Below are 24,892 nucleotides of genomic sequence, written 5' to 3'. Positions count from 1 at the left end.
GTTTCCGGCAGGCTGTACACTAAAAGAAGCGTAATGCTGCCCTCTTCTGTTCACTTAGAGTCACTCCATTTTAGATTCTCAAATAGAGGTTGGTAGATTGGAGATACCTCACAATCACCTGACACTTCCCAGCCGCCGTAGTACGTATCTATTAAAATCGACTCTGTTCTTGGTGCAAATATTGACTTTATTGAAAACACTGTCAGCCCAAGACTTGAAAGTTCTTTAAATAACATTCCCCTTTCAACAGAATAACATCCACAGGCCAATAGAACATGGGAAATAGTCTCAAGTTGACCACACTGACATAATCCATCCGAATGTTTGCCTATTGGATTTAAATATGCAGCTAGTCCACAATGCCCCAGTCTTAATCTGGTTATTTTAACTTGATTTGATCGGCTAGTTGCCCACAGGAGTCTAGTGCCCTGCACATAAGGTTGACACTTAAAATAATGCCTCCCTCTAGACTCATTCTCCCTTTGCCATTGCTGATACACAGTAGCTTTGAAAACACTGACACACTCAGCCTTCCCCAATCGGACCACATATTCAATTTCCGTCTCGAGAAGAGCCTTCTTTGCTAGCCTATCAGCAGCTTCATTCCCCACAATACCTGAATGAGATGGGATCCAGGAAAAAACAATACTAGACCCCATCAACTCTATCCGGTGAAGGCAACACAAAACCTCTACCACAGTATCTATCCTAGCCCCGGAGGGATGGTCAGAAATTGCCTGTAAGGCAGCCATGGAATCCGAATATATATACGACATCTCAGGTTTATTTCGTTCAATCCAATCTAAAGCCCACCTAATGGCTAACAACTCAGTCGTGAACACAGATACATAATCAGATACACGCATACTTTTCCCAATTTCATAATTCATAATGTAGACTCCAAGACCGGCTTTTCCTGATGTCGGATCCTTAGACCCATCTGTAAAAATGTGACAGGCCGTTTCTTTATTTAGAGCCACAAATTCATTTACTTGGCCACAAACAAAACTCTTATCCAGCCCCAGCATGCCCAATTGAACGTCCGGCTCTGGCAAAAGCCAGAATGGGACAGGGGACCACATTAACTCAGCAACACTCCCATTCTCCAAACCCACGTTACCAGCCAGCTGACAAATATGTCTCAGAAAATGCGCTTTTCCCTCCCTTTTTGCAAACTCCCAACAATCCTCCAAGAGGCAGTTGGCCACAGATTTATGCTGCAGTCCTGCTAGTCTGGCCCAGTACTGGAGCCCCAGCTTCTGCCTTCTAACTTTTAAAGATGTTTCCCCCATTTCAACCATCAGTGCAGGTATGGGTGTGGTTCTAAAAGCTCCACTGCACACTCTTAAGGCTTTTGCTTGAACTCTGTCCAGCTTTTGTAACACAGTTTTTGCCACACCCCAAATACAAAACAACCATAGTCCAATGCAGATCTTATCATTGCTCTATAAATCATAATCAGAGTTGACCTATCTGCTCCCCAGTCACTGCCAGCCAAATTACGAAGTACATTAACAACTTTTTCACACTTACTAACAGTCTTTTCAATATGCGTATTCCATGTTAGCCTCTCATCCATCCGCATTACGAGAAATTTAAACACTTTTACCTTTTCTAACTGGTTTCCATATAAATACAAAGTCATTTGTGGAATTTTCTTTTTCAGGCCAAATATCATGTTCTTACTTTTAGATGCTGAAATCCTAAAACCCCACATTTTTGCCCAGTGTACTACTTGATCCAGGGCTACCTGAGTTTTCTTGATTAAGTGTTCTGTATTTTTACCCCTATGCCAAATAGCGCCATCATCTGCAAACAGGGATTTTCCAAAACCTGGATTAACACCCTGAAAAATACCATTTATCATTACATTAAATAAAACAGGGCTAATTACAGATCCTTGAGGCGTACCATTCAAAATACTAACGATTTTTGAAAGTTGATTTTCTACTCTTACCTGTATTGTTCTACCATTAAGGAACTCTTTAATCCATACAAACATTCTTCCCCTAATGCCAGCATCAAAAATTTTAAACAGCAAACCCTCCCGCCACATACTGTCATAAGCCTTTTCTATATCGAGGAAAACTGCCACCACGGCCTCCTTGTTAACCACCGCCCTTCGGATATCCTGATCCAATACTGCAACCGAGTCCATGGTATTTCTTCCAAACCTAAATCCGTTTTGATAATTCACAAAATAACCAGTTCTTTCTAAAAAATACACAAGTCTATTAGTGACCATCCTCTCCATCACCTTACACAGCACTGAAGTCAATGCAATAGGTCTATACGACGACGGAGAAGAGGGATCCTTTCCCGGCTTCAAGATTGGAATTACTACAGCATGTTTCCACACCCTTGGCATCGATCCAGCTTCCCAAATGTAGTTAAACAAGGCATGGATCTCTTCCAGCACTGGCTCATCCAGATGCTGCAGAATCTTAAAACTAATCTCATCTTGTCCTGGTGAAGTATTGGCCCCAGCTTCTACTGCATCTTTAAGCTCCTTAAAAGAAAAATACAGATTAAACGAGCTGTTCGTGTCTTCACTGCATGTTAATTTTCAATTATTATCTCGCAGAACTTCATTTCTCATTCTAAGACTTTCATCCCCCAAAACTCTCGAGTTATGCACTTCTTGAAATACTTCTACACACATATCAGCTTTTTCTTTGCTACAGACAGCTTCTGCGCTGCTATTCTTTAACACAGGTATAGCAGTATTACTCCTTTTCCCCACCATTCTATGAATCCGAGCCCAGATTTCTTTAACTTGGGTTCTTGGTCCTATCGTACTACAGAACTCCCTCCAACATTTATTTTTTGCCCCCTTAATTGTTTTCCGAGCCAAAGCCCTACACCTCTTATAATCAATAACATTTTCCTGAGTAGGACGTATCCTTACCTTTTTAAAAGCCTTCCTTCTATTGCTTACTGCCTCAGCACATTCCTTGTTCCACCATGGAACAATTATTCGATCACGGGGCAACCTTCTACTCGAAATGGTCTCTGAAGCTACTCTCATAATCATATCTGTCAAAGATTTACACATGTTGTCTATAGAATCGTTACTATCTACCCCATCCAACCCCTTATTAGTACCTTCTCTGAACTTGTCCCAATCCACCCTGGAAAAATCCAATCTGTGACATCTGTCTGAAGATTCTACCATAAGTGCTCTGCCGAAAGTAGCCATAACAGGAAAATGATCGCTTCCGAGTGTATCATCATCCCAAACTTCCCACTTTGCTATCATTGCCAATGAAGGGCACGTAAAACTGAGATCAAGGCAAGAAGTCTTGTTTGTATTAATATCAATTTGAGTAGCGCTTCCATCATTCAGATTACAAAATTGCTTCTATCTAAAAATTCTTCTACCACTAAACCAAAACAGACGTCAGCGGCTGATGTCAGCCTATCAGCCATCCCGTCACTTGATTGACATGCAGGGCAGCCAGTCAGATGACTACTGAATTTTCCTGACCTTTAGGTCACCGCGCATGCGCTAACAACGGCGCTAAGTGCAGCAAAGCTAACAAGCTAGTCAGCGAGTTACCTCCAATTTTAAGCTAAAGAATGCCTATATTCATCAAAAATGAGCGAGGTTGCTGGACCAAGTAAGAAGATAAAAACGTATCACTTTCATACAGAATGGGAGGTTGACTTTTTTTTCCACAATGTCATTTTCTAAGTGCGTTTGCCTCATCTGCCAGTCTGCCATCACAATACCAAAGAAAGGAAATGTGGAGCAGCATTTCCGGACTGTTCATGGAAAATACGACACCGACTTCCCGCCAAAAAGCGAGCTGAGAAAGAGAAAGGTGAATGAACTAAAATCCCAGTTGTCATTTTTCACACAACATACTTCAAAAGTAAAAGTTGCCACCGAAGCATCATTCCAGGTCAGTCACGTCGTCATTAATAACATGAAGTCCTTCCAAGATGGAGATATGGTAAAAGAGGCATTCGTTGAAGCAGCTGACTCATTGTTTCGAGGCTTTAAAAATAAGGTAGAAATATTATCTTCAATCAAAGCTCTGCAGCTGTCAAGAAGTACAGTTACACAGCGCTGTGAAGCCATGGCTAAGGATGTAACCCAACAAATGTGGAAGGACATCGGAGATTGTGAGTGTTTCTCACTGCAGTTGGACGAATCTACTGACGTGAGTGACACAGCCGAGATGTGCATTTTCATTTGTATGGTGTTTAGTGATATCACTGCAAACAGGAGCTATTAACAGTACTTGAAAGAACACACGTGAGGACATATTTCAGTCATTTAAAAACTCTAATGAGAAAACTCAGCTCCCACTGTACAAACTGGTGTCTATCACCACGGATGGAGCCCCCGCAATGGTTGACCGCGTGAATGGATTTATTGCCAAGTGCAGGCAGGAATATGCTTTCCCAGACTTCCTGAATTACCATTACATAATCCACCAACAAGCGTTATGCGCTAAAATGCTCAACATTAAAGATCATGGATGTGGCAAATTTCCAGAACCTGGCGTCAGAGCTGGAGACGCAAGGGAAGGCCTGCGTGCAACTTGACAATGCACAGCTCATGGACAGTTCTGGAACTTACTCACAGAGGTAAAGTACCCCAACATGAGGAAATGTGCTACCTCCACTTATTTATGTGAGTCAGCCTTTTCCCACATGAAGATCATTAAGTCCAAGTACCGTTCCACCATGACTGATGAACATTTGGAAGTGTGTTTGAGGCTGACTGTCAGCAGCTACTGTCCAGACTATGCATCCCTCGCTGATTCAGTTCAGTGCAAGTCATCAAAGTAAACTCGGGTAATTACAAAAAATGTTCATCGTTAATTATGTTGTGTTGTGCAAAATTAGCTCATGCGGTTATGCTAGGTACATCAACATACATTGTACATGTAAAGAATCCTCAATATATGTAAAAATAAATATATGTGAAATATATGTTTTGCATTTTTGTGGTGGGTAGATCTGGGGTAGATCATTGTGACTTGGTCATTTTATAAGTAGCTCGCATGCTGAAAAAGTGTGAGCACCCCTGGTTTAGAAGGTTAGAAAAATCCCTTCCAAACTATCAAAATTACATGAACAAATGCTTCTCTCTTGGTCATTGATCTACAAACATAATTTATCTCCGTAAAGACACTACATTTGGAATAATAAAGACATCTTATATTAAAACTCCTGCACACTTAAAAAACAATAAAACAGAGTAAGTACATTTATTTATATAGTGCTTTTCACAGATAAAAATCACAAAGTGCTGTCCAAACAAAGGTGAAATTAAAACAACAGGGGCAACATCACAAAAATACTGAGCCCCTAAAGCAGGGGTGGTGAACTCCAATCCTCGAGGGCCGGATTCCTGAGACTTTTAGATGTGTCCCTGCTCCAACACACCTGGTTGAAACCAATGTGTTGTCATCAAGTTCTGTAAAAGCATTATAACGAGCCATTCAGGTTCGTTATAATTATTCATATGCTGAGGGGCCTGACCATGCACCGCACGGAAAGTCAGAACTAAAAATGTAAACAGTACAAAATTTGACTGGAAGCCAATGAAGACTGGGTAGAATGGGGGTGATGTGGGATGTTCTGGGGGCACCAGTCAAGAGTCCGGCTGCAGCATTCTGCACAATCTGGAGTCTGTTTAGGGTCGACTTATTAAAACATGTAAAAACACAATTACAATACTCAATGTGTGATGATATAAATGTGTGTATGACCAGTTCCAGATCTGATTTTGATAACAGATGTCTCACTTTAGAGATATTTCTCAGATGGTAAAAACAGTTTTTAGTCAGTAGATGACAGTGTCCCTCCAAAGACATTAACTGATCAAACACAAGGTTTCTGAGGCTGGTTTTAACAGATGAGCCCAGATCACCAAGAGACTTTTTAATCACAGGATCTTTTTATCAGGAGAGATGATCAGAGTTTATGTTTTATTATAATTTATCTGGAGATCATATGATGACAGCCAGTTTTTGATACAGGATACACAATCTAAGAACTCTGATAAAAAGTGAAACTCAGAGTCATTAAAGGAACAGTACAACTGGATATCATCAGCATAAAAATGATAAGACACATTTTTAAAACCATGGATCAACCGACCAAGAGGCATCAGATATAATAAAAACTAAACAGGAACCAGAACAGAGCCCTGGGCTACTCCACATGACAGGTTGGACATATTAGACATTACATCATTAATAGCAACATTAAAAGTTCTTCCATTTATATATTAAGTAAACCACTGGAGAACAGCACCAGAAAACCCATCTCAGATTTGAGTCGATCAATCGGTGTACTGTGACCGACACAGGACCTACGTGACCGCTGCCCTCTCAGTCAGGGCCATGAATGTCCTCTCCCTCCTCACCGCCTACCAAGCAGAACTTTGTGAGGATTTCGCTCTGTCCCAGGACCCAGAGATAATGGAGGAGATATCCACAGTCGCCGATGTGTGTCTCCGTACCCAGGCCTGCTCCCTGCAGTCTATGGGTAAAGGAAACCAGAGCGCTTGACCTCTCTTTCCCTGAGGATAGATAGGTGGAGAGCACTTGCAGCTCCTCCCTGGGTGTTACAAACAATGTCGAAGGGATACAGGCTGCAGTTTGAATCTGTTACCCCGCGGTTCACCGGCATAATACACTCACAAGCCCGAGGAGATTTGTTACAAGAGGAGATCGCCTCTCTGCTCAGCTTTTCCCAGGTGATGAGAGAACCATTCTAGGGTCTATCTCGGCTATTGTGCTGAAGGTGGTGGGCTCACGTTCTCCCATTGACCTGCTGGGCTTTTCTGGCTCACAGTGTGAGCAGTGGTCTCATTTGTTGTGCCCTGATCGTGCGATCCGCACTTATATGGACAGGACAAGGAGCCTCTGGAGGAGCGACCAGCTGTTCTTCTCCTGGGCCAACCCCGTAAGGGGATGTCTGTCACTAAACAACGCCTGTCACACTGAGTGGTGGAGGCTATTGCTTTGGCTTACTCGAGTCAGGGTCTGCAGCCACCTACGGGTCTTGCTGCACACTTGACTCGGGGTCTTGCCACATCCTGGGCTTTGTTCAGGGGAGTGTCTGTCCAGGACATCTGTGTGGCTGTGAGCAGGTCCTTGCCCCTCATGTTTGTCCTCTTTGTCATGCTGGACATATCCACCCTGTGTATGGCACAGGCGGTTTTTATTGTCCTGATGTAATCAGACTTCTGCCCTGAATACTGGTACCGCTCGATAAGCATGTCTACACTAAGGGAATTTCCATATCCCATAGTGAGACATCTCACAAATATGAGTGAGTGAGGATGGATAAATGACTGGAACCACAGAAAAGCTCCTCAAAATGTGTTCGAGATGCAAAGACATACAGGGAAGAACTTGGATAAGTGAGTGTTTATTGGTGGAGCAGATCTATACGAGTTAGATCAATAATGACCCAGACAGACTTCTATCTATTGTGTATCCTGATATGATCAACTCCCTGGTTTTAACCCTAACCCAATCTAGGTCATTCTTTAGATAAAGGTCAGACCTTTAACCTGGAATACAATGAGAAATACAGCTCTACATTTTAGCTCTACATTTTAACTTCTGTGTTGCTACTGTAGCAGTTATTAAATGTGATTATATTAAGTCAATAATGAATTATATTATCATCACTAGAAAATTATTTAAGAGCCGCTGCTATCAACATTTCACTAACCTGACAAGAAATAGGCTGAACAAACAGATCCTGGTTTAGCTTCTCTAACTTTCCTCTGATAACTGTTGACATTGTTCTCCCTGATTCGTGATAACTTTTGTCAGTGTCAATGTTTTTCACGGTCTGACTCATTGGTACAGCCAAAAACATGACAATAATTCACCATTTCCCTTAGTTCCACATTCGGGATCTGCTTTGTTTACCTGCTGAGTACCTCCAAGATGGCCACTTCCTGTTTGACGACACGGTGATGACGCGCCGTGAAAAGACGTCTTTGCCACATGTGTAAACAACGTCAAAATTTGGTAGAAAAGTGAAAGATGCAAAGCCGTTGTTTTCTGGTCCATAGAAGAAAACAGTCTTTCTATAGACGTCTTGTTATGGTTTAATAAATATGGTTGAAAGGTGAAAAGCTAATCCTTAAGCTAAGCTAAGCTAAGCCTTTTTCACATACTGTGCTATGTACTCAAGATTAATTTTATCAATTTATTCATTAATTGTTTGAGTAATTAAATGTATTATATCTTACCTTCCCAAAATGTAATACCTAATTGTAGGAACTTTTGTTGTAACTTGTACCAGGATCAGATTTATATTTTTGGTTTATGTTTGTGGGCTGTAACGTTTGAAGTTGTTACAATACGTTTTCTGGGTTTTTTTTTTTGGCAAAAAGCCCAAAAAAAAGGGTTAAACTAAAACTGGTCCAAGTTGGATGATCCAATGACAACTGAACAATCAACGACTATATAGGGGCTACATTTTGACAGTCAACAAAACCTCAATTTCAACAACTATATTTGGGCTAAATCGAGGATAAAACGTCACGAACTGGCCAAATTTAGCCCAAAAAAGAACGTCTAAAATTTAGACGTTCTTTTTTGGGAATTCATTTCGACTCTAAATTAGTGTTTGGTGGGAAATCGTAGTCTAGGAAACAGAGGCAGTGTCTCTTATTACAGTCAAACACAATGAATGTAATTCTAACTTTTATTTCTACAGGTATTACTGTAATCCCTTTGAAACAACAAGCTCTCATGTTTAAATAAGACCTGTTTAGTTGAAACATAATGAATGTAAATATGTGGACAGAGGCTAAAAGCAACACACACTGTTCTCAGGTTAATGGACAGGTTGAAATGACTAAAGGGTGTGTGTGTGCGTGTGTGTGTGTGTGTGTGTGTGTGTGTGTGTGTACTGGATCATATATGTTGATGATTCATGATTTTATTCCTTCAAATGTTGTAGTTTCTATAAAGAAAAGAGTCTGTCAGTGTTTGCTGACTCCGTCCTGTTAAATTATAAGTCATATAATCAAATGCTAAGGGTGCCATACATCCAGGAGGAGCCAATATTAGCTGAGTAAAAAAAACAAACTAAATTCATCAGTTTATTTCATGATATCCACAGATATTATAAATATTTTACACTGTTCAGTTTATACTTCTCTGGAATGTTCTGGACTAAGTTATACTTTTATTTTAATGGTGACCGTGGCTCAGTGGTAGAGTGGGTCATCCAGTAATCGAAGGGTTGTGGGTTTGAATCCTGCTCTATCCAAGTCATTGTTGTTGTGTCCTTGGGCAAGGCACTTTACTCACATTGCCTCGTATGAATGGGTATGAATTGTGCATGAATGTTGGTGGTGGTCAGAGAGGCAGTAGGTGTGAAATGGCAGCCACGCTTCTGTCAGTCTGCCCCAGGGCAGCTGTGGCTACACTGTTGCTTACCACCACTGGTATGAGTGACTGGTGTGAATGAATAATGGTTTCTGTAACGTGCTTTGAGTCTCCTCGTAAAAAGCACCATATAAATCCAAGTTATTATTATTATTATTATTATTATTATTATTATTATTATTATTATTATTATTTTGTTATTGTTATTATTATTATTATTATTGTTATTATCTTGTTATTGTTATTTTGTTATATTATTTTATTCAGTTTACTCAGTCTAACTACTGTTTATATTTGTTTATATTTTTTCTAGTTGATTGTTATTATTTAATGTTTACATTAATAGAGAGCACAGTTCACCAAGTCAAATTCCTCGTGTGTATAACATACATTACATGATCAATAAAGTTGATTCTGATTCTGATATTTTTTTTTTTTTTAAAGCAGCGCAAAAGAAATACAGATTTCTCCCTAACATGATAAATAATTGTGATTACAACATTGATCAAATTAATCATGATGATCAGTTTGGCCATAATCGTGCATCGCTAGCGTCACCACTAATAATTGGCTGAAATCTGAGTGGTTTTATTTTGAAGGTCTGTCCGGTGCCGGGATTGTTCCGGAGTTTCTAGCTTAGCTTTGTGTGTTTGGTACCAGCAACAATAACCAGGTGTTAGTCACTGGTTGTGTGTGTGTTAACGTGTTAATGTGTGTGTGTTCAGGTGGAAACACGGACTGGTCGCTGTGGTGTTTCCCGGATTAAAGCTGAGGTTTTGTCCGATGAATAAACTCCTGCTGCGTGTCCGAAGGTGAGCTCAGCTGTTCGTTAGCATGCTACATGCTACATGCTAACTGCCTCTCAGACACAGGACGAGTTAAACTCAACTGTTCACTTTTACTCTTTCTTTATTAGCCAAACTCCTGGTTTTATTAGCTTTAATAACATTAGATAAAGTATGGCTATTAAACTCATTTTAGTCCCAGTTTGACCTAAAGAAGGCCGGACATCAAGCATCAAGTTTGTTTCTGAAGAAGAAAAAAATCCTGAATGTTTAGCAATTGATCAAATTCCTAATTTTCTGGAAATTTTTCATAATTTTATGTGATAATTTGCCAAAATGTTCCAGGTTTTGTTTTGTTTTTAAATAATAATTGCGATTTAATATTACTTTAAATAACGTAGCTCTGCAACTTTCATTGTATTTTATTTACAACCTACTTGACAATTTACAACAATTTCTACTGTAAACCAGTGGTTCTTATAGGTTTTTTTTTTTTTTTTTTTTTTTAATTCAAATGACCCCTTTCTCTTATTTTGGAATCCCAGTCCTACTTATGTCCAACTAACACATTTTGCTCAGAATTCTGTGAAAAAATATCTATAGATTATAATTATGGAAGAAATGATTGATAACACATTTTAAAGAATCTCATTTTGTAAATAAGTGAATTTTATTTGTGTTTGTTTTTATTATTCAGTTTATTTTTGTCTAATTTTGTGTTTTTTTTTGGTATTTGAATTATTCTCTGTGTTTTTGGTGTCATTTTTTTATGTTTCTCTGTTATTTTTGTGTATTTTGTCGTGATATTATGTATGTTTTCTCTTATTCAGTGTGTTTTTCTCTTATTTTGTGTGTTTTTGTTGTTGTTTTGTGAGTTGCTGCTAATATTCAGTGTGATTACCATTATGAACTAAAAATAAACATTTTTATCTGATAATTGTCCTCTCTCGTACTCCCTGTTGTGGCATCGCGTACACCTGGAGGTACACGTACCCACTTTTGAAAAACTCTGCTGTGTGTTTGTGTGTGTGTCCGTAGGTTGACGTCACCAACAAACTTTTGAGAAGGTCTGGTTCCTGGTCCTGTGAGAGCCATGGCGGGCAGGGCGTGGGGCTGGCTGCGGTCCTGGGGCGACCCCTGGTCCGCCCAGGACCAGAAGGAGAGGGGGTGTGACAGAGGAGGGTGGAGCTCCTGGTTGTGGGGGTGGGGTCGGGGAGGGGGTCCACCTGAGGAGGACCAGTTCTGGGAGGCCCAGGAGAAGGTCCAGGTCCAGCCTGTGGGGGGGGGTCAGAGGTGGTGGACCACGTCCTACTGGTGGGGGAGGAAGCCTGGGCACAGAGCTGTGGAGGAAGTGGACGGGGACTTCTCTGACTACACCACCCCCCCTGCCTCACCCACGCCCCCCTCTCGCCTCCCCTCCCCTTTCAGACTGTTCACCCACAGCTGGGACATGGAGGTCCACCCCCACCACTACGAGATCTGCTTCAACTTCCTGCGACACCTGTTTGACTTGTTTGTGGTGGGCTTCCTGTGGACCGTGTCCCCCCCCACCAAGCTGGTCCTGGAGCTGCTGGGGGTGCAGGGGCCCCTGAGGCTGTGGCTCCACGGCATGGCCATGTTTGTGGTGTCCACCACGGGGATGGGGGGGCTGCTGTGGCTCATCCAGGACTACCTGCCTCAGTTCGCTCTGATCTACGGGATCATCCAGGCTGCAGTGATATCTGTGAGCCTCAGACAGAGCGTCATGCTCAGTGTGGACCTCAGCAAGGGGGGGGCGGAGGGAGGAGCACAGGAGGGAGAACAACAGGAAAACGTGTGTGTGAAAGACACGAAGAAGACACTTTAACACGACGGTGAGTAAAATGTTCTCATAATTATATAAAGATCAATATTAGGGCTGTACATTTCCATCAATCTGATCATATGATACCATTTACAGTTTACATGTCATGATACAATATATCCTGATACCATATATATATATATATATATATACATGCCACAATAGGGCTGGGTGATATGGACAAAACGCTTATCTTGATATTTTTTTTATAAAATGGTGATCTATACGATATAAATCTCAATCATTTTATTTGTAATAAAGTCTGACCATAAAGACAATTCAGGGTTAAATTTGCTGACATTTTTTTTTTTTTATCAAACAGCTGATCAATATGTTCCACTTTAGACTTTTTCTCCTCGAAGGGACAGCACGTGTGAGTGAGTTGTGTCTTGTTTAGATGAAGGTTCGTTAGAACTCATCATATAAATCTGCTTTTTATGCTGTTCTTAGAAGTAGTTATAGCAGAAAAATAATCTATAAAAAATATAGATATATTGTGCATCTTTATATCACAATATCAATAGTTACATTTTTCAGAAAAGTGTAACTTTTGCTTCTACAACAGTTTCTGATTCTGTTAATTTCTTAAATTCTTTATAAAAAAACAAAGCACATCTATAAAAGTGTTTATTAGAATAAAGTCTTAATGTAGTGACTGAGGTCGATCAATAAGGTCTGATGGTGCGTTCACTGACACCTAGTAAATCCACTATATGTTGGTTCACATTATTATTATTATTGTTAATATTATTATTATTATTATTGTGACAGGTTTATTGATGGTGTATTAGCTGAACTGGTAATCAGTTTATCTGGTGACGCGTCTCTGGCTGTGTGTGATTTTAGTGCCAAACATGTGACTGATTGTCTAAAGGATTTATAATAAACAATGTTTATGGATCATATCAAACATTTCTATATTATTTTTGTGGTCACATCATCACGTTTTAAACGTGTTCAAACTTAAAGTTAATTTCTCTTATTATTATGTTTGGTTTCTGTCATAAATAATAGAACAGGAAGGAGGTGAAATGTACATCTTTAATAGGGATGTCTCGATACTTTTCCATTTCCGATACGATACCGATATTGCAGCCTTGCATATTGGCCGATTCCGATAATGATCCGATATCAGCATGAATCATACATACATTTTTTTCCCTCTCTTTTCTTTAATAAAATGAAAATAATGACTTATTTTTAATATGAAATGTTAGAAAAGGTTTGATCATGTGATCAGTGAACAATAGGGATGAGAAAAACTGACCTATTTATTAATAACCACATACATTTTAACCTTCAACACAATATCTACAGTATTCTACAATTGAATAAAATAAATAAAAAATAAATTTGGAAAAAAAAAAGGGAAAATCCGGAAATTTGAATACGTTATTCATTTACAGGCTATTATCGGACCGATATCGTATCGGGACACCTCTAATCTTTAAATAAAGTTTGATTAACTTCCCTCATCTCTGCTGTGATTGGCTCGTAGATATTATTATTAATAATAATAATACACTTATACAAACACATTTTATTAGTCAACAGAGATTACAATTGATTTATTTAATAATTTATTTGGCTCCGCCCACACAAACAGGTCCACAGCTGGAAGGGAGACATGCAGTTACCATGGCAACACAAACATTTCCTAGCTGAAAGTTGACCAATGGTTATTATTACATGTGAACAGAGGAGTGGTACTGTGTATAAAGTCTATATGGAATATATTATTAATATATAAAGCCATTTACAACAGGCTTTTATTTTGGCGGGTGTTGAGCTTTTATAGGTTTCATCATTGAGATGATTGTGTTGACGTGCGCGTTGCTCACTTCCTGTTTGGTGTGTTCTCTCCACAGGTCCCAGCAGGCGGAGTCTGAACCGACCAATCACATCACAGCAGTCGTGCGTGCGTCAGCACTTTGTTTAAACTTCTATTGTGCGGCTGCAGGAAAGTTGTGTATGTGTTAAAAGTTGCCACTAGTTGAGTTGCCACGACAACACCGTGATCCACTCTCTGATCTGTTGATGTTTTTTAACTCTATGATGACATTAGAGGTGTTGGTTTGTGATGATGAAGCACTTTTAACGCTGTCATGTTTGCTTTGCTGCTCACCATGTGACACTATGCTCTCTCTCTCTTTATATGCTAAAGCTTTTTCAACTTTATTCACGTGTAGTTTGTATAAACTTTAACGTGCTTTCTTTGTTCTAGTGTGTGTACGATCAACACACACATTTTGATTGATCACTATATTGATAAGGAAATGCTCTTTTTACAAAATGCTGCCAAAGATTTATTGATGGGATTGTGAGTCATGTGACTGGTTCTCTCTGTGTCGTAGGGAGAACATGGAAAATAAAATGTGATGAATGTGTCTCCATGTGTTTCTAAACAGGTCAAAGGTTATAAAACATCTGGAGCTGTTATAGACATTTGTTTTCTGTCTACATTTCTTATATAGCTTAAATGAGGGGTTCTCAACATTGGGGTCAGGACCACATTTGGGGTGTCAAGACACTGGGAGAGGGTCACCAGATGCCTTCAAGAAACTAAGAATATTTTTTTCAATTTCAGCCAATTTTTTCTTATTTTTACCTTTTTTCTGCAACTTCACCAAACTCACCATATTTTATTCACTTTTTATTGCCATATTTTTGCTCCTTTTAATGTATTTTTGCAACATTTCTCCCATTTCTGACACTTCATCACATTTTAGTAACTTTTCTGCACATTTTTTCCACTTTCCAGACATGTTCATCACTTATAAACCATTTCTACCACTTTTACACCTAATGTCACATATGTTGATCCATTATTGTCACTTTTAACCTCTTTCACCATATTTCATGATTATTTTTTACCAATTTAACCACATTCACCATTTGTCATGTCCTTTATTTACCAGTTTAAACTAATTGTTCCAATATTGACACTTTGAACCATTTTTACCACTTTTTCTGTGTTTTTATCCACTTTAATTTACAACTTATATCTGTGGTTTTTAAAATCCCATTTCACCACCTTTTCCACCATTTTTGGTCACTTTGAACCATTTTATTAGTGATTAAAACCAGGATTTCCATCTTTAAGATGACTATAATAATAATAATAAACGTTCCTGGATAACAGTGGATATTATTCAGATGAATAAATAAATGTGGTTATCACAGATTCATAGAACAATAGACCATCATTTTACTGACTTTATGGATGGACCCCAAAAATCTCTCCTTTATTCCCCCTTATAGATGGTCCTGTCTCCACATGACTGTTCTTCAATGTTCATGTCTGTGTTCAACCACCTTCAGCTACAGTGGGGGTCCCCGCTCTCTGGAACCTTTATTTTGGAGGACCCCGCTCTCTGGGACCTTTATTTTGGCGGTCACGGGATGAAAAAAAAAAAAAAATCTTTTATACATTTTTCAGACTCACAGTCCAGTCATGTTTATCCATCCCAGTTCAAAACTTTATTTCACATTATTACAAGTATATACATAAAGGTGCATTATGGGTAAATTAAACTGTACGCATGTAATAATTATTCCAACGTGTGTGTGGACAGCAGAGAGATGGAGATAGTGATAATAAATCAGACTGATGTAATGAACAGAGGCAGCATTCATGCATGTTTGAAATATTTTATCTTCTCACAAATTACCTTGAAACCAAAAACCAAACCAAACACTCAAAAAGTCGTCTGTTCTATTCATTTCTATGTTTTTAGTATTTACTGACCATCTTAGCCACGGTTTGAAATAAAACACAAACGTTCTGTTTATGATGCTTTCTTTCTGCAGCTGAATAAACACAGAAGCACAGCCAATAATCATTTATCAATTTAAAGTGAGGTTCTCAGATGTTTAAAGATAGACTGACCCTCACTGTGTGTGTGTGTGTGTGTGTGTGTGTGTGTGTGTGTGTAAAAACGCAGACAAACAGACTGATTGTGATGCTTTCATTTGTTCAGTTAAAGTGAGTTCCTGTCCTGGACCAGAGGAAGGGCTGGATCTATATCTATATAGACCTATAAATGTATAGATCTATATAGATGTATAGATCCATCCTGAGGAGGAGTGAACACTCAGTGGTTGTGGGAGCCTTCAGACGGCGGGGGCTTCATGGGCCCCCCCCCACCCCCCGTCTGTCCGTGGCCCCTCCTCCCGTGTCCCAGGATACAGTGAGCGCTGCCACAGCCTTCGTCATCCTCGTCATCATCGTCTCCTTCGCTCTCAGACGACGACTCTCCAAACTGTCGAGGTTTCTCATAGATGCAGCAGCCTGGGACACAAAGGGGAGGAGTTAACAGCAGCGGACAGGGGCGGGGCTTACACCTTCACATTGGGGTCAACTATGATTGTTAATGCATAATTGTTAATTATGTAAATGAATTGTAATTTTAATTTAATTCAGATAATTGACTTTAATTGTAATTGTCATAGAAATTGTATAAAAACCTGGTGAACCATGTTACAGTTCTATGTCTCACACATATGTAGTTAATAATTATTAAAATATGTTTCAGGTCAACTTTACCAGTCACTTCTCTTTTAGATCATTTAAATATATGAATATTAATATATGGGTATAGTGAGAGGCTCAGACTTATAAACTTACACTTTGAAGAACGTCTTCCCAGATGTTCGTTGTCCACGGTATCACTGGACCATTCCACCTTCTTCTCCGTTTTCCTTTTCCTCAGTTTGATGGTCAGGCTCCGCCCCTCCTACATCAAACCAGAGACCACATGGTATCTATGTCAAACTGTTTTAACATTTAATAAGTAGCGCTACTTGTAATTATAGATATCTATAATTCAATTCCAACATGTTATGATTTCAAGTCCACATATCCATAATGTAATTTTGACTAGAGGCAATTCTAATTATTGATATCTATAATTTTATTCTCACTAGTTACACTATTAATTGTAGATATCAACAATTGAATTCTCACTAGTGGAAATGACTATTGTAGATATGTGAGACTTCATCACAACGTCCCATTGACTTCTGTTCAAATGTAATTACAGATATCTATAATTAGATTTTGACATGTTACAATTTCAAGTCTGGACTAGTTGCAATTCCAATGATAGATTGTCTACAATTCTATTCCCACTAGTAATTATGTTAATTATTCATATCTAGAATTGGTCTTACATTTGACATATCATTAATTTAATTCTGACTATTACTCATTTTGGGATTGTAACTAGTGAGAATATAATTTCAGATATCTACAATGTAATTGTAACAAGTGAAATTTAAATTCTTACTCATAAGAACTTTATTTTACTAGTCAGAATAGAATTATAGAGACTTTTTAACTAACGTTAAAAGTTTTAATAGTTCATAATATGTGGAACATATTTGGAATATAATTGTTGATAGTAGGGATGTAACGATTCACTCAACTCCCGATACGATTCACGATACTGGGTTCACGATACGATTAATTTTACAAAATGGGACTGTAGACAAATAATGATTGAAAATATTCCTTTATTTTTTGGGGGGGGGAAAAAAGCTAGAAAATACTGTATTATTTTCCTTTTATTTTTCATTGTCAAAAGAATCCCTTGATAAACTATTCAAAACAATGCAATTTAACTAAAAATAAATCTTGAATGAAATAAATAAAAGAATAATACAAATGACGAAAAAGCCTATTAATTTAAACTCTGGTTCTATAGTAAACAATGCAAAACTACATAATAGTTCTTTTTCTTTTTAAAAGTGCAACTGAAAATGTATTTTGTGTCTTAACAATTGCACTAAAAAAAAAAAAAGTCATTTCACTGTATTTACATCAGATATTAGTTTGGACCAGCAGAGGGCGCTGGTATCCCAGTGGTCGGTTGGCATGCAGATATTCTAGCAGTGAAGAAGAGATGCTATGCTAGCAGACAGAGATAATAGAAAAACATGACTTTTACAGATATTCACGTAATATTACAGATATGCTTTCGGTGTTAAAGGGGTAAGGAATCTTTTATGAACATGTTTAAGAGTAGAAGGCGGCCAGAAAGAAAGTAGTTGCAGATTTCGCCCGCCGCCAACATTTCTGGACAGTGCCCTCTGCTGTTTAAAAAAAGTACTGCGATTAAATTTTCAGAAAATCGATGTGAACCGTGATACCTATGAATCGATTTTTAACTGCCGTACGATTAATTGTTACATCCCTAGTTGATAGTGTATGTGGGTGGGATATGGTCATATCGCAAATACCGTAATATCTGGACTACAAAGTACCCCACTAAGTTGGCTGCATTCCAATAATTCTGTAATAAATTTAACTAGTCAAAATGTAATTAATACATGTGCAAATATATTTGTAACAGGTTAAAACAGTTTTCTAGATATCTACACAAAAATTGTATCTGTACAAAAAAGTATTTATTCAGTCACCAATTGTTCAAGTTCTCCCACTTAAAAAGATGAGGTCTGTAATTTCCATCATAGATAAACCTCAACTATGAGAGACAACATGAGAAGAAAAAATCCATAAAATCACATTGTAGGATTTTTAATGAATTAATTGATAAATCCCACAGTAAAATAAGTAGTTGGTCATCTACAAACAATCCAGATTTGTCTCTCACAGACCTGTAACTTCTCCTTTAAGAGGCTCCTCCTCCACTCGTTACCTGTATTAATGGCACCTGTTTGAACTGGTTATCAGTATAAAACACACCTGTCCACAACCTCAAACAGTCACACTCCAAACTCCACTATGGCCAAGACCAAAGAGCTGTCAAAGGACACCAGAAACTAAACTGTAGACCTGCACCAGGCTGGGTAGACTGAATCTACAATAGGTAAACAGCTTGGTGTGGAGAAATCAACTGTGGGAGCAATTATTAGAAAATGGAAGACATACAAGACCACTGATAATCTCCCTCCATCTGGGGCTCCAAGATCTCACCCCGTGGGGTCAAAATGATCACAAGAACGGTGAGCAAAAATCCCAGAACCACACGGGGGGACCTGGTGAATGACCTGCAGAGAGCTGGGACCAAAGTAACAAAGGCTACCATCAGTAACACACTACGCCACCAGGGACTCAAATCCTGCAGTACCAGACGTGTCCTCCTGCTTAAGCCACTACATGTCCAGGCCCGTCTGAAGTTTGATAGAGAACATTTAGATGATCCAGAAGAGGATTGGGTGAATGTCATATGGTCAGATGAAACCAAAATACAACTTTTTGGTAAAAACTCAACTCGTCGTGTTTGGAGGAGAAAGAACACCTGTAAAGCATGGGGGTGGTAACATCATGCTTTGAGGCTGTTTCTCTGCAAAGGGACCAGGACGACTGATCCATGTAAAGGAAAGAATGAATGGGGACATGTATCGTGAGAATTTGAGTGAAAACCTCCTTCCATCAACAAGGTCATTGAAGATTAAACGTGGCTGGTCTTTCAGCATGACAATTATCACAAACACATCACCCTGGCAACAAAGGAGTGGCTTTGTAAGAAGCATTTCAAGGTCCTGGAGTGGCCTAGCCAGTCTCCAGATCTCAACCCCATAGAAAATCTTTGGAGGGAGTTGAAAGTCCGTGTTGCCTAGCAACAGCACCAAAACATCACTGCTCTCGAGAAGATCTACATGGAGGAATGGACCAACATACCAGCAACAGTGTGTGAAAACCTTGTGAAGACTTACAGAAAACATTTGACCTCTGTCATTGTCAACAAAGGGTACATTACAAAGTATTGAGATTAACTTTTGTTATTCACCAAATACTTATTTTCACCATAATTTGTAAATAAATTCATTAAAAATCCTACAATGTGATTTTCTGGATTTTTTTTCTCATGTTGTCTCATAGTCGAGGTTTACCTATGATGAAAATTACAGGCCTCTCATCTTGTACAATTGGTGGCTGAATAAATACTGTTTTGTCCCACTGTACATCTAACATCTTGATATGTTGAAACATAATTATCCCCACTTTTGAAAACTTAAACTACAACGAGTGACTACAGTGATTAAATGTTAAAACTGCTTTTCCACATGTTATCATTATGTCTGACCCTGTGGAACAGACATACTGTAGGCAACTGGTGGCTCGGGGACCACATGTGGTTCTTGGTCTAATTTTTGTGCAGCCCCCAAAACAAATCCCCAAAAAGCATATTTGAAGAAGTTGAAAGGAACATAAAGCCCAACATAATACACAAAATAACTCCCAAAACACACAGACTGACAGCAAAATGCACAAAGTACACAAAAAATTCAAAATATTCACAAAATGACAACAAAGCCAGACACAACAACCACTTAAAGAAACAAAATGACTGAAAACACAAACAACATCCCATTATAACAGCTCCACAGGCACACAAATAGTGTAACAAAATGACAAATGACAGGAAAATACAGAAAGTGAGCCCTATAAATCAAAAAAATAAATAAAATTACAACAAAAGCCACACAATGACTAAAAACTGACAACAACCAAACCACAAAGACAAACCCCTCCCTCAGTTTGATGTTTAATAACGTGCACATTCACACACTATGTTCATAATCAATCTCCTCCCCTTTTATCTGTGAGCGTAGCCAGGCTGTAACCATCAGGGGTTACAACCTGCTACATAGTGCGGGCCTGAACAAAACCTTCACTTATAAAAAACACAATTCAGTCCCAGATGTTGGAGGAAAATATTTAGCTCTATAAAAGATAAAGATGGAGCCAGCATTTACAGTTAGAAATATTTCATCTAACACTGATTATCGTTATAACAATGTTTTAAAAATGTGGGTAAATTAGGCTAACATTTATTAGCATTTACCTAACAAAACAATATTATTCACAACTAAATCAATCGTCTCATCATTAACAAACAACTCTGCACTGTGAGTCCTGACTTCACTAAATACATAGTAAACAACATTCAAATTAAATCTCAGTCTTAATAATAATAATAATAATAATAATAATAATAATAATAATAATAATAATAACTAAACTCAACAAAATAAAGAATGTGGGAACTAAACATGTATACAATAAATACAAATACATGATGTAAGAAATCAAATAAAATAAATTAAAATAAAAGATGTTGAAAGGGAACTAAAAAATTGGGGAAAAAAAGGATATGTGCTCTAGAAAATTAAAGAATATAGGAACGAAATAAACTAAAAACAAATACAAATAAAGGGCGTGGGAACTAAAAAATAAAGGGTGTGTGAGCAAAAAATAAAATAAAAAATATGTAAGATGTGGGAACTTTAGACAATAAATACAAATACTGGATGTGGGAATCAAATAAAATAAGTACAAATAAAGGATGTGGGAACTAAACATATATACAATAAATACAAATACATGATGTGTGAATTAAATAAATTTTGAAAAAAAAAAAAAAGATGCTCTAAAAAATAAAGAATATAGGAACGAAATAAATTTAAAAAAATAAAGGATGTTAGAACTGAATGAAATAAATACAGATAAAGATGTGATTAATCATCTTTCTTTAAGTGCATCTAACACTGGTAGCGGACAGCCGGAGGCAGCCATCGCCGCAGCCCGTGGCTCATCCTCGGCCTGTGAGGGCGGACGCTGCCGCTCTCACAGGCCGCTCCTCACTGCACACACACCCGTTCCACGAGCTTCAAACCCCCGGCCTGCTGACCGTCTCCTACCTGTTGGGGCGGCGGAGGGGTGTTCGTCTGGATGGTCTCTGTTATGGTCTCACTCGATGTCCCGGGAACCTCCGCCATCCCGGGGACTGATCGGCGCCTGCGGCTGTTAGCTAGCTGTTAGCCGGCGGCTGCTAGCAGGGTGTTAGCTTACGACTACTAGCAGGGTGTTAGCTGGCCTTCAAAGGGCGGAGGAACACCCGCGTCTGATGCCTGGTACTGCTGCTGGAGCTGCTCGTGCACACCCGAATCGAGATCAAAGGGCGGCAGGGTGACAAGGCAGTTTCCGCCCTTCAAAATAAAATCCCGCTAAAGGACAAAAATAAGTGTTACTTTCAGAAACGCTCTCCGTGGGTAACCGCGTTTAGTTTTCTCGTGATTTATTCCACTGAAATATTTAAGGTCTGCACACGAGTGTTTTAGAGTAATTTAATATCCAGTGATGTCATGTAAAGAGGAACATGACGTTTGAGTACGTCTGGTCTCGCGCTTGACAACAGGAAAGGGAAAAAAAATAGAGGACGGACCGGTTTCCGGTGTTCTTGTCCCGTGTGTCGCTGAACACTGTCCGCTGAGAAAGTCATCACCAGAGTCCTGGTCCCACCATGGAAGTGCAGTCCACCTCTCACCTTCAGTCCACCTCAGTGAGGGAAACACCCCGACATCATTAAAGTACTGTCTGACAGAAGGAAGGAATGATGTGGAGGTTTGTCCGGCTGGGAAGGAGAGCAGCAGCCCGGCAGTGCTCACACAAACCTGCCGAACCTCCAGGACAACCAGCAGCAGGACAACCAGCAGCAGGACAACCAGCAGCAGGACAACCAGCAGCAGGACAACCAGCGGGCTCCCAGCCCCGCTCTGCCCGACCACAGACTGAGAAACTGAGACGCAGACGACAGCGGGATGACGCCATCCTGTCCAAAGAAGCAGGGGTAGGAACTGAATAAAATAAAAGAATAACAATAAAGGATGTGGGAACTAAATTAAATAAATGATGTGGGAACTTTAAAATAAATGAATAAATAAATACAGGGTGTGGAAACTAAATTAAATAAATGATATGGGAACTTAAAAAAAAAAAAGATACAGGATGTGGGAACTAAAAAAATAAATAAAAAAAGAGGATGTCAGAACTAAATAAAATAAATGAAAAATAATTGATGTGGTAACTAAATAAAATAGATAAATAAACCATTTTAAATAGTACATAGCCCCAAACATGTCATGGTAAATACAGATTCAATTGTGGCCATTAATTACAAATGACGTGCGGATAAAACACTAATTAATAGTATTAATATCATTGCTGGACTTTCAATAATAACAATTATTGTGATTTTAATTTCTCTATTTTCTTTATCGAAAAACAAAAGTTTAATCCTTCATGTATCAATAAACAATATCTGAGTCATAGTTAAAAAAAATAATTCACATAACAATTCAGTCAGTCTTACATTAGTTTTCACTGCACATGACAGTGAACAACACTGCATGTAATGTTAACCTAGGACCACATATGCACACATGGGAAAAAAATATCTATTCTCAATATTGTCACCAAAAAAGAGGAAAAAGTGTTATATATTGTAAATAGGGGTGTCCTGATCCGATATTGATATCGGATATTGGGCCGATATTAGCCTGAAAACAAATATCGAATATCGGATTAAAATTTCCGGATTTACCTATATATATATATATATATATATATATATGTATGTTTTTGTTTTTTCTTTTGATGTATTTTTTTAAAATTCATTTTATTCAATTGTAGAATACTGTAGATATTATATTGTAGGTATAAATGTATGAAAAGGTTAATAATAAATGGGTCAGTTTTTCTCATCCCTACTGTTGCTGACTATTATTCTCTGTTTGAGTAACATCACATGATCAAGTCTTTCCAACATTCCACTCTACAAAATAAGTCATTATTACTTTTTTATTTTTAAATAAGAAAAGTATGTATTATTCATGCTGATATCAGATTAATATTGGTATAGGCCAAGGCTGCAATATCGGTATCATATCGGAAATGTAAATGATTTATCGGGACATCACTAATTGTAAATTAAAAATTTTTCTCAGCCCTGATTTTCAGTGTGAAGCATGGTGGTAGTAGCATCATGCTGCTGGCTCTGTAAACCTGTTAATGATAATCCCACCAAGACTTCACTTTAAAACCTTTGTTGTTTCTCAGAGTGCTGCAGATGTGAGATGGAGTGAGAAGCAGAGGATGACCTACACAGCTCAAACTGCTCCTGGGAGTAAGAAAGGTGAGCTGGACTTTAAACACATCATCATTATCATCATCATCATCATCATCGTCACCACCACCACCACTGTGTTAGACTTATTGAGACTGAGTTAGACTGGTTTAGATTGAGTTAGACTGGTTTAGACTGAGTTAGACTGGATTAGACTAGGTTATACTGGTTTAGACTAAGTTAAACTGGTTTATACTTGTTTAGACTGGATTACACTAGATTAGACTGAGTTGGACTGGTTTATAATGGGTTAGACTGGATTAGGCTGGATTAGACAGATTTAGGCTGGATTAGACAGATTTAGACTGGTTTATACCGGTTTGGACTGGTTTAGACTGAGTTACACTGATTTAGGCTGGATTAGACTGGTTTAGGCTGGTTTAGACTGGATTAGGAGTGATTCGACTGGATTAGACTGAGTTAGACTGAGTTAGACTGAGTTAGACTGGGTTAGGCGTGACTAGACTGGATTAGGCATGATTAGATTGGTTTAGACTGGCTTAGACTGGTTTATACTGACTTAGACTGGTTTATACTGGGTTAAACTGGTTTAGATTGTATTAGACTGGTTTAAACTGGGTTAAACTGGTTTGGACTGGTTTAAACTGATTTAGACTGAGTTTGACTGGTTTAAACTGGGTTAATCTGGTTTAGACTGAGTTTGACTGGTTTAAACTGGGTTAATCTGGTTTAGACTGGCTTAGACTGAGTTAGACGGGTTTAAACTAGTTTAAACTGGTTTAGACTGGGTCAAACAGGTTTAAAGTGCTTCTTCCTCTGTGCAGACACCAGCTCAGCGTTCCCGTCCTCTTACAGTCCTGACTACGTGGAGTCCAGATGGTATCAGTGGTGGGAGGAGCAAGGATTCTTCAGCCCTGAACGACACGTGAGAGAGATAAATTTATAACATCATAACTTTATATTATCATCACTTTATAACTTTATATTATC

At 38.6% G+C, this 24,892-nt stretch overlaps 3 protein-coding genes across 4 annotated transcripts in view; 2 read left to right on the top strand and 1 right to left on the bottom strand.

The window, feature by feature from the left end:
• Positions 1-9,989: 9,989 nt before the first annotated feature.
• c11h6orf47 (chromosome 11 C6orf47 homolog) lies at positions 9,990-14,395 on the top strand. The gene is made up of 3 exons (XM_028460649.1): positions 9,990-10,192; positions 11,204-12,018; positions 13,877-14,395. The coding sequence occupies exon 2, from the start codon at positions 11,259-11,261 to the stop codon at positions 12,009-12,011; it is 753 nt and encodes a 250-aa protein (XP_028316450.1). The 5' UTR covers positions 9,990-10,192; positions 11,204-11,258; the 3' UTR covers positions 12,012-12,018; positions 13,877-14,395.
• A 1,070-nt stretch (positions 14,396-15,465) lies between these two features.
• ppp1r11 (protein phosphatase 1, regulatory (inhibitor) subunit 11) lies at positions 15,466-22,533 on the bottom strand. The gene is made up of 3 exons (XM_028460651.1): positions 21,678-22,533; positions 16,636-16,744; positions 15,466-16,299 (listed from the first exon to the last, which is right to left on the bottom strand). The coding sequence occupies exons 1-3, from the start codon at positions 21,753-21,755 to the stop codon at positions 16,103-16,105; spliced, it is 384 nt and encodes a 127-aa protein (XP_028316452.1). The 5' UTR covers positions 21,756-22,533; the 3' UTR covers positions 15,466-16,102.
• vars2 (valyl-tRNA synthetase 2, mitochondrial) overlaps positions 21,783-24,892 on the top strand; it is a 59,504-nt gene continuing 56,394 nt past the window's right edge. For both annotated transcript variants that reach the window (XM_028460626.1, XM_028460625.1), the window contains exons 1-3: positions 21,783-22,606; positions 23,875-23,950; positions 24,727-24,827. In XM_028460626.1, coding sequence (XP_028316427.1) covers positions 22,370-22,606; positions 23,875-23,950; positions 24,727-24,827 — 414 coding nt within the window. In that variant the 5' untranslated portion in view covers positions 21,783-22,369. The remainder of the gene's footprint in view (positions 22,607-23,874; positions 23,951-24,726; positions 24,828-24,892) is intronic.

Source organism: Gouania willdenowi, chromosome 11 (genome assembly GCF_900634775.1).
Source record: "Gouania willdenowi chromosome 11, fGouWil2.1, whole genome shotgun sequence".
In the NCBI taxonomy this organism is placed as follows: Eukaryota; Metazoa; Chordata; class Actinopteri; order Blenniiformes; family Gobiesocidae; genus Gouania; species Gouania willdenowi.
Note: the sequence above shows the minus strand (reverse complement) of the source record. Positions and strands in the feature narration are given on the sequence as shown.

Excerpts from the sequence above, each read along its gene's own strand:
- c11h6orf47 (XM_028460649.1), top strand. The coding sequence starts at position 11,259 with ATGGCGGGCAGGGCGTGGGGCTGGCTGCGGTCCTGGGGCGACCCCTGG.
- ppp1r11 (XM_028460651.1), bottom strand. The coding sequence starts at position 21,755 with ATGGCGGAGGTTCCCGGGACATCGAGTGAGACCATAACAGAGACCATC. Across the intron at positions 16,745-21,677 it reads CCCCTCCGCCGCCCCAACAG|GAGGGGCGGAGCCTGACCAT; the intron begins GTAGGAGACGGT and ends GGTTTGATGTAG. Across the intron at positions 16,300-16,635 it reads GGGAAGACGTTCTTCAAAGT|GCTGCTGCATCTATGAGAAA; the intron begins GTAAGTTTATAA and ends TTTGTGTCCCAG.